Below are 12,712 nucleotides of genomic sequence, written 5' to 3' on the forward strand. Positions count from 1 at the left end.
AAACAAAATAAAAAAAAGCTACACAATGTACCAATGTATCTATAAAAATAAAATTGTAGAATGTACTTATGTTATAAGAAATTTATGACTGTGAATCTGCAATCAATCAGAAACAAGTCTGGCTATTTGGCTCTGCCAAAGCCATTTTTCAAAAAAAAAAAAAAAGAGGTTACAAGTAAGACATCCAAGAACGAGCCAAATATACAGCCAAAAAGGGTAACGATTATAATAAATCTATTACTTAGCAATATAAACAAATTCAAACAAAACCAACCGAACAAGCGGTAAAAAAACAGTGACGATGGCTAAAATAACTAACTAGGAAATTGGCCAAGCACTACAAAAAGTAAATATTGATAAAGCAGTTGTATGCAGATAAACAAGTATGATCTTTAATGCAGTATAAGAAAATATGGAAATAATTAGTTTCCAGGTGTGGTTGATAAATTTATGAAACTGAAACAAATTCCAGATGAACTAAGAACCAGAAGAAGCACACTACTACCCTCGTAGATAATTACTGAACAGTCATTATTAATGAATTGTTCCAAGATGACAGACTAAACATACAGAGGACATCAAGAAGGGTTTGAAATTTTAAAATCTGGAATTCTTCATTCAACAAAATTACGGAAAAAACAAAGAAAGAAACTGCGTCAGACAACAACCCAACTGAACTCTTAAAAATGGTACAAGTTGATCTTAAAAATGATACGCTGGCATAAACGATGGTCTAGTCTTTTTTAATGACGTATTATCTGAGGATATTATTGAGGAATGGCGTAAGTCTGTTACCATGTAACTACAGGCATTACGAATAATATTGTTGCTAGAAAACTTCTCAACAAAATACGTGGAAAACAAAATACATAAAAAGAAAAAAGATAAATCAAAACATCCTAAGCGTTGACGGTTAGTTGGAAAAACGAAAAATAAAGAGATGTAGTATAAAATCTAGAAAAGCAGATTATAAAGGGGAGTATAAAAGAGTATAAATACTAAAACCATTCTTTCTTATGTTTCGCTTAATGAATACGATTAATAGCAAATTGTTAACTTCAGTATATTCGAGTTTACGTGCTTTATATAAAAATCGATTTTTGTAAAAAATATGTATTTTTTAATGTCTACTAAAAGTTTATTTTTTTTTTTAAATGTAGATACTTACGGACTAAGTTCTTGGATCCCCAACGAATGAAGAACTGTAGGTAAGCTAGGCAAACTATGACAAGCAGCAAGGAACTTTTGTCGGGGATAATACAACCCCATCACTAAGCACGTTTCTTCGCGACTGTTTAAACCACCGAGCGTAATAGCAGTCCTCCCCGAACTATTATACGTACACTGAGTAATCAAATGATCTCCAGGAAAGATACGCACTGGCACACCTAATTTTCGGTATTCTTGGTAATCGGAGTCCAAGTTGTCATCACTAGCGATTGGAGGTTGTTCAACACCACCACGAATATGCTTCAACGCTACTTGCTTGCCGATTTTGTGGGTCTTCATCACTACCGCGAACATATTGATGCCACCATGAGGAAACGCTTGCTGAGTACATGCAGAAACACAGTGACCAGATGAAACTACTTTCTGTTGACCGGGAGGAATAATGTGTCTCCAGTTGGGGTCCATTCCTATGGAAATAACTCCAGCGTCGTGTCTTCTGAGCTCTGGCGTGTAATACAGTCTTAAACCAGACCCATCCAAAGCACCCATACTTCCATCCAAAGGTGTTTGGTAGTGCGTTTCTAGGAGATAGAATCTTGAATTTTGGGAATCTAGAGGGTAACCGGCCTCAGGTGGAAAACTAAATCCTTCTGATCCCCTTGCCCAGCTGGCAACCACTGTGTTACACGAAAATGGCTGGGAATGGCTGTCATAGCATTGGCGTCCTGGTGTATCTGCTAGCTTTTCAATGTTACTGTTGTCTTGGCATTCATAGAGGACTACGTGGTGGAGCCCATTTCCTCCATTGATACCTTGAAGTGGTTCGTACTGAAACAAAAAAGGGATAATTAAAACAAATATTTACATATTAACATCACAAACATGATCACAATAATAAAATAAATCAAATAGGGAATCAAAAAAATTATTTTTTAGAATTCTAATCTACAATTTTTGTCTTAAGCTCCTGTTAAGAGTCCATTTACCGAATACTTTTAAATTCATAGTAAAAAATTACATTAAAATAAAACACTAACTTATAAACGTTAGAAGAATTCATTGAAAAATCACATGCAACATGGTGGAGGGGGACGAAAAAATTAAAGTAAATACATTTTAATAATATATACATTGACATAAAAACGATTATTAACGTATGCCATAATAACATTCTTTAAAACCAGTACGCGTTTTTCTTCTATTTATTCTATTTATCTCTGCCACTCGATCAGAAGAACTTTGTACCATATCCTGTTTTTTTTTTATTAAACTTAAATAGGGGAGTGCAATTAGAACGAAAGCATGCAATGTTTCGGAAAAATTCAAACAAGCTTATATTTTTCTAAAACTTTTTTTGTTAGTTTATATACATGTCAAAGTAAAAAGTTCTACTCGCTGATTTGGCCGCTAATTGTTTATTAATTGTTTAAACAATAACAATTGTTTTGTATAAATCATTTTAAAAATATCGATAAATTCATTATTTTACTTTGATCAAATATGTTCTATTTTGTGTTTGATTATGCTGAATCCGAATATGGCATTGCAATTTGAAAATTCTTATACAGAAGCTCTTATACAGTGTGTCTGCGTAGCTAGGAACCACATGGAAAACTTTTTTATTATCAATTTTACGAAAAAAAGTTATTCTTAATAAAATGCTCTGGATAGTCAAAAATCTAAAACTCAACCATCAGATATCAAATTTTATCAATTTTATACGAGTTATGTCAAAAATATGAATTTCGTTAAAGAGTAAAGTACCTTTATATTCCAGAATATCAAAAAATCCTATTATGAAAAGTTGTTTGAAACTAGAAACTATGTCTAAAATATACAATTATATCATTCTAACCGAAAAAAAAAAATTTCAATTTTTTCTCAAATTACGGATACTTATCATCATTTTATTACAATTATGATAACTATTTTACGAAAAAAAAGTTATTCTTCATAAAATGGTCTCCCTGGTCTAAAATCTAAGATACAATCATCAGATATCAAACTTTTTTAATTTTATAAGAGGTATGTAAAAAATATGAATTTTTCTTAAGAGTTAAGTGCCTTTATGATTTACAGTATTTTAATTAGAAGGATGTAATTGAACACCAAAACAAATTTTTTAATTCCAAACAACTTTTCTTAATAACAATTTTCGATATTGTGAAATGTAAAGGTACTTTACTCTTTATGAAAAAACAAAAGATGTAGATCTTTGAAACACACTCAGTGATTTTAAGTGATTTAAAAAAGGGGATTTTTCCACATTCTCTATTTCATTTGTTGTACTTTACTCTTGAGTAAAATTCATATTTTTTGACATACCTCGTATAACATTAATTAAATTTGATATTTAATGATTGCATCTTAGATTATATATGATGCAGAGTATTTTATAAAGAATAACTTTTTTTCGTAAAGCTGATAAAATAAAAGTTATCAATAGGTTCCAAGTTACGCAGACACACTGTATAAGAGCTAAAAAATTTTTTTTTGCTGAACATTTGTTATTGTTGAAGCTTATTATTAAATGTATTTTAGGTAAATTTTACAGAAAAAGTTTTGATCACTTTGTATAAACATTTTTTTAGCTGGTAATGTTCGGTTTTTGTATTACATTTTTGTTATCTTTCTTAATTTTTTTTAAAAAGAAATAGTTCATTTCATTTTTAAAGTAAAATAATTAGTGCATTTTAAATATTACATCCTAAGCTTTAAAAAAGAACTTATAAAACTGTAATAGATCTGTTCAAACTTGAGTAATTCCGTCTTAAAGTGGTGGTAATTCTATAAAACTACGAAGATTTCAAAAATTACAATTTTTGAGACGTCATAAAATTTGAATTAAATTTTTGAGATTTTTTTTTAATGAAACATCATTTAGAAAGATGCTTGAAAGGTAAGTTGTACAAAATTGAGAGTTTTATGAGAAAAATTGTATTAGTTACACATTTTTAAATAATTTTTAAACAAAATTCATGTAAGGCTCACTTTCCGCCCACACCGTACTTAGGCCCATACATTTTATTTCTTTCTATTATAACCATAAGATAGCTTAATTATTCTTCTTTCATGTTCAATTTGTAAATTTTTATTTAATCAATTTGTTAAAGAATTACATTAAAATTACTCAACCGTGCACTTCGCCGTAAGTTTACAGTGCGCCAATGTTTGTGAGAATGGTGACTTTAGCGTTATAAATAAAAAATTATAAAAGATAGACATTTAATTTTAGAAAATTCTTTATATAAGGTTTTTTTTGTAAAATTTTCTGAATTTTTCAATGGTCTAATCAGTTTTTTTCTAAAATTTATATTTTCGGAGTTATTTAAAAAAAACATCTAATTTCACAGTTCATTTGTTTAATAAAAAATGAAGCACTCACTTCTCTAGTAGAACTTTTTGATATGTTGTTTATTAAATATTTCTTAACGAAATTACAAAAAGTTCTATCTTGTTTGATTTTTTCCAAAGTGAAAATCTATATGCACTCCCCTAAAATTATTCCTTTGGCTTCAATGAACGCAACAGTTTCCTTATTGGTAGTTTTAGAAATTTTTGCCTCATATCACTAAGCACATTGCAATGGCATATGATGTGTTTAGCAGTATATTCTTCCATTTTGAATTTCCTATACCATGGTTGATTCATCTTACCTATTTTGTATTGCTTGACAATGTCATAAACGACAATGCCCAGTCAACATTTCCGTTGGATCTTAATTGATCTATATAGTTTGATTTTCTGAGGTAAAATTGTAATATACGCTATTCCACGAATATACGTCTGTTTTGGATTATTTCGACAACGAATATTTTATTGTAGAAAATATGAAGAACGAAAATAAATTGCAAATTACATTGCTGTTTATTTGAATAATTATTAGAGCCATTTACTTTCGTACTTCTTATGTTGCACACTGAAATATTCGTTGTCGCGATAATCCAAAACAGACGTATGTTGGTGGAATGAACCATATTAAATTATTTTACTCCTTTGTTATATCTGTAAACTGGTCTTTATATACCATCCTTATCTTAAACCATCAATATTGTGTCGTCCACGCGAGAGATTTTAACTTTTTTCATTTCCCTTCTTCTTCATGTGCCCTTTCCTCATCGGATCTTGGCGACCATCAACTATAGTTCTGCTCTATTATGCGCTAATCGTATAACCACCTACTATACATGTTCTGTGAGAATGTGAAATGCTTAGTAGCGTCACCAACAAAATTACCATTGACCCAGGAAAATTCCATAAACTTCCTGTAAGAAGGTGTTTACTAAGAGTAGATAAATTCTTAATAAAGTTTAAGGACAAAACTCAGCACATAGCTCCAAGTCGAAGTTCTAGATACAAGAAGCGTCTCGCCTGAATCAAGAAAAACAAGAAGAGGGACAAGAAATTGCTCAATTTCATTTTTTACTTCCTTCTATATAATTTTGATGGTTCTATAGTTATTATTTTCTAAATCAGTCGTCACTGGTTTTTACTAGTAGTCCCTAGATTTTTACGTAGTTTTATATGTAACAACTACATTTTTGCACCATCTTGAATACTGAAAAATTCTTCCTTAATGTCGTAATTTTTTCATTTGTTTCAATTACAGTTTTCAGTTTTCATAATAAAAAGTTAATAACCGTGTGTGTATTTAGTCATTTAGAAAATACATCCTTTATGTTTGTTTAAAATTATTCCACCTCTCGCCAAGTATATTCGTGCATGTGTTATTTCAAATAATAGAGAACTCAGTAAATGTTACTGTATAAAATTTTAAATAGAATTCTTACTTCAGATATTCCTAATGTAATCAACGTTTATTCTTGAAATTTCATGGAACGAGAAACCTCAAATACCCATTTGTAGGTCACGACTATCTGAATACAAAGCGCACGATCGAATTGCCCTAATTTTCCCTTTTTTCTCTCGGTAGTTTTCTTTTTCCCACTATTCCCGTTGTCGAAGTTGTCCCGTACATTTTCCCGCAAATGCAAACTAATTTCAATTTCCTCTAGTGAATGCGTATAAGCAGGATGAATAGAAGACTACCTAATGTAACGTTCTATCAGATTTGAATTCTCTGCGGATTCTGCTCCAACATTTCCACCTATCTCTAGGTTGAATCTCCGAAGATATGACATGTAAATTGCTTAGTTTTGAACCCGATTCACGAATCTGCAAATGGCGTTGTGCGTGGGCTCTCCCCAGATGCAGGTTCACGCGACGTTTTACTTGGGCTTTGTTATTTAAATTTCAAATTATTTCATAATTGTGTTTTCTTTTGATCCGATTTATTATTCTGTTTTACCCCACGGGAATACGAGCCGAATTATTGGCGAAAGATTGCGCTCTGCCCTAAGACGTGGAACTAAACAATGGAGTACTTTTGAGCCTCCCTTTACTTCGAATACTATAAAGGAGCCGATGCAATCAAAGACGTACAGGGAGAGTTATAGGAGAAGTAATCTAATATTCATCCATTTTACCCTTTTTATTGATTATCAAACTTTAAATTGTAATTTAGTGTTTTTGTTGGGAATAAGACACAATTTTATTTTAAAATTAATAATACGAGGAAAATAACAAACAATACGTAGTTCAGAGAAATAAGGAAAAAAATATCCTGTTGGTGACACAACCCCCTCTAGGCAGAAACCAAATTTTTTGAGTAGTATGGACATCTATAATAATGTTTCCTGCAGCCGACTTTGATGATATACACAGTTATAAACAAATGAATATCAAAAAACGGTAAATTTTCGCTTTTTTCGTGTATTACCAAAAAGTTAAGCATTTTAAACAAATTTGAAAATAAGAAACTCAAAAATCGTATAAAAAACTTCAATAAGGCGTTCGCTGAATATGTCTATCCTTATTGGTTGTTTAGAAAATTGCAAAATAAATAATAAATTTTGAGTTTTTATAAATATTCATAACTTATGTAAAAATTACCTTAGAACCTTCTTATTACACGGAATGCTTAAATCATATTCTAAATTTCAAAGCAATTGGTCAAATAGTTTAAAATTTATTTTTTCTATTCTCATACTATAATGGTAGGGGAGCAAAGTATGCTAAATGTGCAGTCACTCGAGCGCTTTGGGGACCTATTGGGTTGTGAAGAGTAGGTCCTAAAACCAAAAAAAGTTAAGTAAAGTTTTCCATTTTAGTGGGCGCTTGCCATTTTTTAATTTAATTTTTCATTTCCAACAATCGTTTTTTCCGATTATAACGCCATCTATCCATAATTAGAAAAAATGTTTCGAATAAAAGTTACTTATTTTTACGTAAGGAATCCAAATCTGCAATAAAAAATGAGGGCTCCTATTTAAGATTTTAAAGTAACCCCCCACCCCACATCCATGGGGGGTCGTGTGTAGTACCATTCGATAGATTTTTCAAAAATATTGAATAAGTGTATTTTACAGTTCTGATGTTCATTTCGCGAAATATCGCGGGATTCGTATTTAAAATATTAAATTTACCCCCCACCCCTCTCCGTGGGAAGTCGTGTTTGGTATCATTCGATAGATTTTTAAAAAATATTGGGCACATACTTTTTAGTTTTTCGATCTGTCATTCATTTCGCGAAATATTCGCTTTTTTCTTGTGAAACTTTGGGACTCACCCATTTTCTTACGCCCGGCTCAAATCGTCAGATTTTTGAAATATACACTCTTTTGCATGTACTTAACTTACCTTATCTTAATCTGACAATTTCGAGTTTTTTTAAGGATAGATTTTTTTTTCGGGCCCCCCTTAACGAACTCCCCTGTGTTAAGAGCCAATATATGGTAGAGGTACATCTGCAGGGTACCAGGTTTCCCCCATATGCTAATCTGACGCGCTCGAGTAACTGCAAGAATCCCCGCTTGGGCTCCCCTACCATAATATACCAATTATGATGTCACTACCTGTATCATAATGAACCTCATTATGATACAGATTTTCATTAAGATACAGATTTTTAACCAATAGAATCGCGATATGTCATTCGCGATAAAGGTGTTACACGCGCAGTGACCAATAGCGAGTCAAATACATACACTTTGACAGTTCTCAATATGTAAACAAACCGTCAAACTCACAAACTACTGAATTTATTTGTGTTACAAAATTAATAAATTTGAATTTTTTTGTTGTTGTGAATGATCATAGAAAATAGTTATTTTTCTAACAAGTGCAGAAAGTCATACTTTTCCGCACGCGACTGCAGTTTGCCGAACGACGAGAAGCGGGAGTTCGGCAAACAGTCGAGTGCGGAAAAGAGACTTTCTGCAAGCGTTAGGAATAATATTTTTTCTACGAGTCTTTAAAAAATGACCAAATCTTAATCAATTAATTTAATTAATATGAAATACATACCATAGAAAAAAGTGTTGTGTGATTTGGTAGAATGCGATCTTACCCTTCAAAAAATATGTCACGTATTTCAGCACCTCATTAATTGGAAGGATACTACAAATCTGGCCTCCACATAAGTGGTCTGTAGCTTCGACATGATAGGTGTGAAATTTTAAACGTTCTTTCTGTTGATTGGATAGGAAGAGTGGCATAATCTAGCCTCCATGCTAGGTACATCATAGCCTCCATACGGTACTTCCAAGATTTAATATTTTATTTATTCAAGTGGACAATAAAGGTAAAACACAAACAACTTTTGTTTCTTACTTATTTATTTATACGATAATGTGACATTTTACATAGAAATATGAGTAATTTGGATTAAATAAATGTTTACTTGTCGAATTTTTCCACTGTCTGCACACAACAGCTAAACGGAGCCATTAGACCTAACAACAAAACGAGAAATAAAATGTGTATTTTAAAACTGTTGGATAAACAGTACCTACAATCAGAAAAACTTACCTTTAAAAAGGTACTCGATTATGAAATAACAAAAATATCAAAAAACACGACTGAATATCAGCTTTTTATGGTGACACAAACACATCACATAACCGACCATATAAAATAAGTGAACGACAACGAACGAACGAACACGAACACAGATTCACAGATAGCGCAGGATTTGTCAAAAGTCATGTTCCACCAATCACAATGCCGACAACAGCGCCTCTGACTAAATGGAAGGAAAATAAATAACCAAGGTTGTCAAAACCAAACTTTCAGCATAATTGGTTAGTCTGACGACGATCTTGGTTTCCATGACGACCATTCAAAACCACTGTTATTGTCTACTGATTTGACTTTGGAATATTATGTCAAAATTATTTTATTTCATCGAATTCTCGCGGTAATTTCATTAAAACATGAACACAATAAGATATATTTGAAAAAAATTAGTAAATAATATCTAAATATTAGTTTATTGCATGTATTATAATTACTTTAAGGCCACATTAACATATCTAAATTAACACGCGTGTGGAAAAGTAAAACGCGTGCGGAAAAGTAAAACTTTCTAAACTAAAACGCGTGCGCGAAAGTAGACATTTTTGCACGTTCGCAGAAAAAGTAGTTATACAACTTGCATTTAATTATCATTATGAAGCTCGTACTCTATACGAAACTAGCCGCATGCGGCTCGTTTCGTAACCCTCATATTCGCTTCATAATGACCATAATTAAATGCTCGTTGCATAATATAGTATAATTTGTTTATCCCAAATTATTTTTTTTTGCAACACTATAAGTCAGAGAAAGAAGATTTACACTATTAATTTAATTTAAAAAAATGACAAAAAATAATTATAATATTGCAAAATTATTTGCAAGAACATGTAAATTAAAAAAAGGAAGGGGCTAACTTCGTCCCTAATTGTCCTAGGACAATTGTTAATCTTGCTAAATGCGTATAAAAATTCAGTCTTTCTAAATATAAAAAAATAATTTTTCTACGGGTAACGGTTAAAAAGTTATTCTAATTGTTTATAAGTAAGCAAAAAATCGACATGTTTTTGCAAAATAATTTTACACTGTTTAAAATTACTGTAATTTTTTTTAATTAAATTAATAGTGTAAATCTTCTTCTTTCATAAACTATCCAAAGCATTACTGTAACTTCATAATTTTCTGACTTATAGTGTTGCAAAAAAAAATTAATTTGGGATAAATAAATTAAATAACTTTTAAACTATTTGACCAATTGCTTTGAAATTTAGGGTATGATTTAAGCACGAGAAGTCTCAGTATTCCGTGTAATAAGAAGGTTCTAAGTTAATTTTTACATAAGTTATGAATATTTATAAAATCTCAAAATTTATGACTTATTTTGCAATATTATAAGCAACAAATAAGGATAGACATATTCATCGAACGCCATATTGAAGTTTTTTATATGGTTTACGACTTTCTTATTCTCAAATTTGTTTAGAATGCTTCACTTCTCAGTAATAGACGAAAAAAGCGAAAATTTACCGTTTTTTGATCTTCATTTGTATGTATATCATCAAAATCTGCTGCAGGAAACATATGTTGGTTATTATTATAGATGTCCATACTACCCAAAAATTTGGTTTCAGCCTGGAGGGGGATGTGTCACGAGAAAAATCTTATTTCTCTGGATTAACGTAACATAAAAGGATTATCGGCAAAACTTAAAACGATAGGAAATAAATTTAACATTTCAACACCTTCAAAACAATAATAATTAATTATTTTTACTGACAATGCAATTTCTGTTCGCTCCTCTTCTTATTCTTGATTCAGGGGAAAAGCCTCCACACCTAGCCTAGGACCTCGACATGGAATCTGTGTTCTGATTTATACCTTTAAACTCTATCAAGAAGTATCAAGAATTCATCTACTCTTAATAAAAACGAGCAACTTTCATACAGAAAGTTTAAGAAATTTTCATTATGCAATACTTATTTTGCTGGTGATGGCTTTTCATCGGTCAAATATTTCAAGGTGATAGTAATCGCATCTGAGGATAACTGAGATGTCAATACTAGACAAATCTTCTACGAATATCTCTAAAGTACAATAAACTAAGCACCAAAAATGAATATAGAAAACGGAGTCATCAAGAACATCAACGTAGAAAGAGGATACAAAAAGGGAAAGTATCAAGTCCACTCCTGTTTAATTAATAATTTTGAATCCATTTTCCAAGTTAGTTAGACAATTCCCAAGAATAGCGTAGGTTAAAGAGGTTCAAACCACTGGACTTACCATTTAGAGTAAACTTTTAAACTAATTAGTTAGTAGTTATAAAATGTAATTATTTTCTACACAACTTTATAAAAACTGTACTTTGATTTTACCAATGGGTAAAATCTTTCTTGTCCTTAGTCAATGTCATTTTTCTTAAAGTTCCATCTCCTAGCGGAGGTTGGATATCATAATGGCTATGGTCACTTTGTTGGCTGCTGCTCTGAACAGTTGTAATGAACTACAGTTAAACCATTCTCTAAGGTTCCTCAGCCAGGAGATGCGTCTTCTTCCTATGCTTCTTCTTCCTTGGATCCTTCCTTGCATAATAACTCTCAGCAGCTCATATTCCTCCCCTCTGGTAATGTGACCCAAATATTCTAGTTTTCTCGTTTTTATACTGTTCATAATTTCTAACTCCTTATTTAAACGTCGTAGCACTTCAACATTGAACCCACTGAATTTTCAACATTCTTCTGTAACACCACATTTCGAACGCTTCTATTTTGCTTATGTGTTGCCTTTTCAATGTCCAAGCTTCCATTCCGTATAGTAATATAGAAAATATGTAGCATCTTAGAGCCCTCAATCTGAGAGGCAACTGAAGGTCTTTGTTTGTAAGCAGTGTCTTCATTTTTATAAATGCTTGCCTTGCAGTTTCAATTCGGACTTTAATTTCTTTGCTTTGGTCATTTTTGTCATCAACCCAGGTTCCCAGTGTCTCCCAGGTTCTCAATGTCATTACTTTTGTTTATTGTTGACACTCAACAGATTGCAAAATACTTTTAAATTAAATAAATAAATAAAAAATTCCAAGCGGCCTTAAAAGATAAAGGAATAAAGGTGAATGGAAAAAACATCAGATATGCCGTCGATACAGTCCTCCTTGCCAATGATGAGAAAGAATTACAGTATCTAATAAACAGTCATTGTATCTCTTATTCCTTGTGAACAACTTCTTTCCTTTTTCATGGTGCGTCTTGAATCTGTTCAGTGAATCAGCATTAGCGTCAAGTTATTCTTTTGTTTTGATGGAACAGAAAGACTGATCATTGCTCCCAATGGTTTGAAACTTATCCAGTCAGTTTTTCTATTTACTATCTAGGTGGCAATTATTTTTTTCAATACTGCTTTACTGATTATTATCAGAAGGACAAGGGGGACAGACAATTCATGTACCATGTTTCTTCTATTTTCAAATAATTTGAGCCTGTTGTAACGGTTCGATACGTTACGGAATCATTTTTGAAATCTTTAATTATTGTATAATTTATTTTCTGTTAATTTCTGTCAAATTCTCTAATTTTCTCGTAAAGGACTACTTAAGTGACATCACACTTCGGCGTGTACGGAACATACTTGTTGAATCATTCCTTGACGTTTAATTCGTGTTCCGTGCTCGTTTCGACGTTCTCCTCTTTGAACG

General features: G+C 31.6%; 1 protein-coding gene across 1 annotated transcript in view; it reads right to left on the minus strand.

The window, feature by feature from the left end:
- Window positions 1–12,712, minus strand: part of LOC114324261 (MOXD1 homolog 2) — a 623,307-nt gene that overhangs the window by 17,192 nt on the left and 593,403 nt on the right. The window contains exon 5 of the mRNA XM_028272058.2: window positions 1,169–1,998. Coding sequence (XP_028127859.1) covers window positions 1,169–1,998 — 830 coding nt within the window. The remainder of the gene's footprint in view (window positions 1–1,168; window positions 1,999–12,712) is intronic.

The sequence above is a fragment of the Diabrotica virgifera genome, chromosome 7, assembly GCF_917563875.1.
Source record: "Diabrotica virgifera virgifera chromosome 7, PGI_DIABVI_V3a".
Lineage (NCBI taxonomy): Eukaryota > Metazoa > Arthropoda > Insecta > Coleoptera > Chrysomelidae > Diabrotica > Diabrotica virgifera.